The sequence below is a fragment of the Fukomys damarensis genome, unplaced genomic scaffold, assembly GCF_012274545.1.
Source record: "Fukomys damarensis isolate Sample0158 unplaced genomic scaffold, DMR_v1.0_HiC HiC_scaffold_35, whole genome shotgun sequence".
In the NCBI taxonomy this organism is placed as follows: domain Eukaryota; kingdom Metazoa; phylum Chordata; class Mammalia; order Rodentia; family Bathyergidae; genus Fukomys; species Fukomys damarensis.
The window spans coordinates 55,597,169-55,603,271 of NW_022900947.1; the positions used below are offsets into that span (position 1 = coordinate 55,597,169).

Genomic DNA, 6,103 nt, shown 5'->3' on the forward strand with positions numbered 1-6,103 from the left:
CCGGTTCTGCGCGCGAGCCCGGTGCCCCTTTTCCTCACCTCCGAGCCGACTCGCGAGAGTGCCGCATCGCAGGAATGGCCACGCCGCCCAAGAGAGTGTGCCCGTCCCCTGCGCCCAGCTCCGAGGGCTCCCGCGTCACGAAGATCTCCATCGAGGGGAACATCGGTAAGCGCCCGCCGCCATCCCCCCGGCCCTCGCGGGCCGCTGGCCTGTGTTCACCCGGTCTCTTCTTGTAGCCTCGGGCTACCGTGCGCCTGTTTCTCTAGCCCCGCTTTTTATTGGTGGGTGGTATTCCATTGCGTGGATAAGCCACAATTTATTCCCCAGTATTGGACCTTTGGCATTATTTCCAGTTTGTAACGATTATTAATAAAAGTACTGTGAACATTCAAATACAAGAAAGAGGTTTTTATTGGTCTTCATAGCAAGGATTCCTCATCCCCTTCCCCACATCGAGTAAACCCTGGGTCTGACTGGCGGACGTTTCTGTTCCTAACCTTGATGGGACATGCTGCACCATGGATGTCATTTTGCAAGGTGAACACCAGTTCCTATTTTGTATATTCCCTCCTACAGGAAACTTACCCTTGACGCTTCCTGTTTTGATAGAATTTTTACTTTTTTGGCTGCAACATGAGTACTGGCCATTCATGCATTACAGCAGACAGTTTCGCACATTCAAAGCACTTTCTCTTTTTTGAGAAGGCAAAGCGAGCAGGTGCTTTAAGCATTCCAAAGAATACAAGAAAGCTGAAGACTGCCTCAAAGAGGTCCTATTTTATTGCACCAGTTTAAAGGTACCACTGGGAAAGACCCATATTTCCTCTTAGCAGTATAGGTTCTTTGAGGATGCATATTTACTACTATGATTTCTCACAGCCCTTTAGTTGGCAAGACTATATATAAAAAGGAAAAACCAGTAAACGAAGTATCTGTGTTTTTTTATTTACTTTTTTGGTACCGGGGATTGAACTTGGGTCCTTGCGCTTGCGAATAAATGAAGTATCTTAAATGGAAATTTGAATGGATAACCCCAGTTAGGTGACGTAACATATCTAGAAATCCATTTTCTCCCCAGGCATCTTTAATCTTCTCAGCTCCTGAAATAGTTTTTCTTTGTTTCTGTCTTTCTGTGTTGGTTTTTTGATAAAGGGCCTCACTGTTGTTCAGCCTGGCCTTACTATGTAGCCCAAGCTGGCCTTGAACTCTCAGTGATCCTCCTGCCTCAGCCTTCTGAGTGCTAGGATTACAGGTGTGCACCACCGTGCCTGGCTAATAAATTTTTAATGTGTCATTCCATCTCCAGTTTGTCTTAACTGTTTGCAGAGCAGTCATTAGCTATACAAATGCAGTTGTGTTATAAGTTCTCTTAGCTATGGTGCCTATTGTGTCATGTAGTAGGAACAATCATATTTCTTATCCTAAACTCCAGGCATTGGATGTTTTCATGTTAATTTTAGGGTTGTTTACTTCTTCATTAGCCTTATGTACAAAGGAACTGAGCATCTTCATAGACTAGAAGAATGAAGCCAGTAGAGAGGCAGTGTTTGAAAATGCAGGAGCCTGGAATGCCTGCCGTTGTAGTGCCAGTTTATTTGTTCTCTCACACACTTTCCTTGTCCTGATTACTTTTCTGGTTGCTAAGACAAAATATCTGATGCCCAAAGTTAAAGGAGGAAAAGTTTATTTAGCTCACAGTTTGTAGAGGTTTCAGTCCATAATCAGTTGGCTCCAAGGCAGGTGGGGGGTGGGGTTGTGGTGCTGGTGGCAGAAGAGCAACAGCTCATGGAGGGCAGAAGGTAGCAAAGCAGCTAGGGACACCCACAGCTCTTTCTATCCTTATGTCTTATCCAGGCTGCTTAGGGCCGGTAGCACTCACACCTGTAATCCTAGTACCTTTTCATCTAACATTGCACCATGAATCAATCCCAGTGTCATATACCCTAGATCCATTCACCTCTGAAAAAGCCCCACCTGCGACTGTGTAAGACACAGGCCATAACATTCCTTGAGAACAGTACTGCTGTCTTCCTTGTATTATGAGGAAATAGGGTCAGAGAGGTTCTGGGACTTGCCTAAAGTCACACAGCTAGTTAAGTGCTCCCCAGAAAGTTCTCTCTCGGGGCTAGGAGAAGGATTGTTTCTCCTGCCATAACATGTTTCCTAAAATCTTACCAGGTTTTTAATTCCTCTGTTCCATGTCTTTGCTAAGCTAAAAATAATAAACAAATGTGCTCCATACATCTGGATAGAGACCTCTTTCATTAAGATAAAATGGGGGGGGGGCCGGGGATTTAGCTCAGTGGTTCCACCACCTGCCTTGCAAGTGCAAGGACCTGATTTTGATTTTCGGTACCAAAAAAAAAAAAAAAAAAAGATAAAAGGGGGAGGGGGAGGGTGGAGAGGAGAAGGATGAGGAAGAAAAAGGAAAAAAGTATAGAAGTTGAACATTTGTTTTCATTTTTCATGTTTTTATATTGTTTGCTATTCTTTATCTTTTGAAAGGCAGATGATTCTTTTCCTGATTTCTTTCCTCAATTTTACCTTTTTTCCTGCAACAGCTGCAGGGAAGTCAACGTTTGTGAATATCCTGAAGGAAGTCTGTGAGGACTGGGATGTGGTTCCTGAGCCCGTTGCCAGATGGTGCAATGTGCAGAGCACTCAAGGTGAATTTGAGGTATGAAGATAAAATTTAAGTGAATAAAATAAAAACCTTTTGGATTAGAGAAGCAGCATACTTAATCGCTTGGCTTTTTCCCCTCTTCCAGTAAAACTTACATCTGGCTTTGAGTTTGGATTTTCATCTGGGTATATGTATATGTATGTGTGTATGTATGTAAAGATGCATTTAAGATTTATTCACAATATAAGTAAAGTTTAAAAAGCTTTTTAAAAGCCTAATAACTTTTATAAATTAAATTGCAAGTTAAATTTCGTGAGCGGCTTTTTACATTTTGTTCTAAAACAAGGAAACAAGAAAAACAAAACAAAAATACTATCCCAGTTACTACATTTTTAAATTAGTTTATCTTTCTAACCTTTTGTCTTGGGGAAAAGCATTTCTCTCATTTCTATGTTGTACCGCCATTCTTACTAGACTGACTCAGGCACCAACTTTCATTTTTCCAGCACTTGTGTATACTGCATTGGAAGTGAAAAAGGAAGGGAATAACTTAAATTTCATTTTTTATAGTAGAAATTTTGGTTTTGTTTGTATGTGATTGCTAAGATTTTTGTTTCTGAGGGAATGAGAATTAAAATTGAAAGAAGTAAAAGAATCTTTAAAAATGAAAACATGTCCTAGAAAGTTATGTTGTTTAATCTGAGAAAGACAAGAATAAGAAAAGTAATATTCTGAGAAATTGTGAGGCTTCCTTTGAATGGTATTTAAGTATTTAGAGGTAAGTCACATACATAAGGAGTAACTAGGAAGGATGTATTGTTTTGAATAAGTGGAAGTATTTTCTCACATGCCTTCTATTTGCCAAATATAGTTAAATTTAGGTCTGGTGGGGCCCCATTAACTATGTATACTCTAATCCTGAGACTATCTAGGACTAAATTTTAAAGGGAGTTTCTTCCTACATGACCATGTTTTCTTAGGAAATTGATGTTGCTGCTCTTTAGGGAAAAGTAGGATTAGCTTTAGAACTTTAAGGTGGGTAACTATATTTATTTTGTATTTCATTTAGCATTTTTGATTGATGTGATATAGCTATAGAAAAGTGTATGAAATCTATGAATAGTTTGAAGAACAGTTTTTGTTGTTCTTTGCTTTTTTGACATAGGGCCTCACTAAGTAGTTCAGGCTGGCCTTAAACTCACTATGTTGCTCTGGTTGGCCTTGAACTGGAGGCAGTTCTCCTGCCTCAGCCTCCAAAGTGCTAAGACTATAGGCATGGCCCAGGTCAAAAAATGAACATTGTTGTCATTCTAGAAATTCCTGTTTATCTTTCTCCAGTCATATTCCCTTGAACCAGAGTTCAAATTTGTGAGATGCCTCCTAATTAAAAAATCATTGCCCTAGTCAACTACTTCCCTTGTCAGTATCGAGCCCTTTAGTTATGTTGTCAGAGGAGATGTTGAAAAGCTTTGTATCAATGCATTTGGGAGGATATTATATAGTAAGAGCTTTGTTGAACTTGGAATCAGAGTGCAGAGAGGTAGATTGTTAATGACTGATGTTGTTCATTTTAAACCTTATGGCTTTATACTCATGCCATTTTCTTTCCATGTACGAGAATCAGAGTTCCAAACTGGCTTTTCTTTATAGCTACCATACTGCAACTTTTTCTCTCAGTCAGTTCACTGCACTCCAGTCTTGTTTTGGGTACTATCTTTATTGCATTTTTAGTGCATTTTGATGCAAATTCTTGGAGGGGAGCTTTAATTTTTTTTTTTTTTTTGAGCACATAGAGGGCTGTTACACTGCCTGGCAGAGTTTCAGACAGTGTCGGAGCAGTGTTTCAAGGATAAGTCATAGAATGTGAGGGGTGGACAGCTGGCTAGCTGCCCTATCATCTTCAGATGTTTTCTTTTTTCTGGACTCCACTAAACTCAAGAAGTGGGTTTTTCTTTTATCCTGGAGCCTCTTCCCCAAACCCACCCCGATCTTTGCCTTGGAATTACAATGTGAATTGTCTACTGTCCAAATTCCAGCTTTCTTAGAACCCTGTGAGCAGTGACCCTGGCCCTTCCTACCTTAGATGTTATCTATTTGATTTTTTTTTTTTTTTTTTTTTTTTTTTTGAGACAGGGTCTCACTGTGTGGTTGAGACAGACCTTGAACTCACTATGTAGTCCAGGCTGGTCTCAAACTCACAGTGATCCTCCTGCCTCAGCCTCCCAAGTGCTGGGAGTTATCCATTTGATTTTACTTGGTGGAGGTACAGCTGGACTCTTTCCTTAACTAAATATGTATGGCAAGCTTAGCTTGTTTTCTTTGGTTTTGCTTGTTTCTTTTTTTTCTCTCTCCTGCCCCCTAGTGTCTGAAATATTGCTGTATTATTGATAGACTACCACTAAATTTGGTAAAATAGCAAGAGGCAAACTATTTAAAAGATTATATAGTCTTCCGTGCCCTTTTCTCTCGTAAAGATGATCTTTAAAACTATCACTTAGACGATTATCAATTTTTGTATTAATGGGGTTTAAAAAAATAATAACATCCTCTGTTTGGTGATTTTTGTCATTTAGATCTAAAGCTTTCATATAATTGCTTCCTTTTAGCCTTTTTTTGAGATACCCAGATTGTTAGGGAGATCTCTCCGTCCTTTTTTCTTCACTGAGCTAAATTCTTGAGGAGAATCACTGCTATTAATTGTGAAGTATTGTTTAACTTTTTTTTTCTTTTTTATTGAGGTTATTGGTACAATCTAGGTATACAAATACAGTTACATTCATCATTGGGATTCTGTACCTTTACATAATAGGTCTTGATTCTCATTTTTCCCCTTGTCCCTGCCCTCCCTTCACCCCCTCCTCCCCTCCCCATTTACAAACACTTTATTTCTCATATTTTTTTCCTCTCCCTTATTACCTTTCCCCCACCCTTCCTACTTTCCTTACACCTTTAGCCCTTTACTTCCTATTTCACATTATTAATTGTCTCATTAGGATCCTGTGTACTATTATAGTTTTTCAAACCAAAGAAACTATTCGGTATTTCAGTTAAAGAAATCTCTGTATGAACATTAAAAATAGGTAATCCTAAAATAAAACTAAAAAGGAAAGTAAAAGAGAAAAGGCAATGATGTAACATCAAAATAATCCTTAATTCTGGAGATGAAAATGGTCCCTGAACATATTTAAATTGCTTCTCGCTCTTATAGTCTTATCTTATTCTTTTTTCATTATTTAGAGAATACTTTATTAGTTTCTGTAATCAAATCCACGTAGATATGACCTTATATATTTAGTACGATGTGTTACCCCTGTACACATGGAAAAAAACATAAAATAAAATAAATTAACATTTCTAGACCAATATGGTTATCCATTTCTGTACAATGCCAAGTCTACACAGTAAATTGGGATGACATTTTCCAAAGTTGGCAGCACCATTAAAGTTTCCCAAAATTCAATTTATATATATGTGTGTGTG

The 6,103-nt window shown here is 38.8% G+C and overlaps 1 protein-coding gene across 1 annotated transcript in view; it reads left to right on the forward strand.

Annotated features, from left to right (window-relative positions):
- Positions 1–13: 13 nt before the first annotated feature.
- The window catches only part of Dck (deoxycytidine kinase), a 25,144-nt gene continuing 19,054 nt past the window's right edge, over positions 14–6,103 (forward strand). Inside the window, exons 1-2 of the mRNA XM_010606102.2 lie at positions 14–165; positions 2,562–2,677. Coding sequence (XP_010604404.1) covers positions 75–165; positions 2,562–2,677 — 207 coding nt within the window. The 5' untranslated portion in view covers positions 14–74. The remainder of the gene's footprint in view (positions 166–2,561; positions 2,678–6,103) is intronic.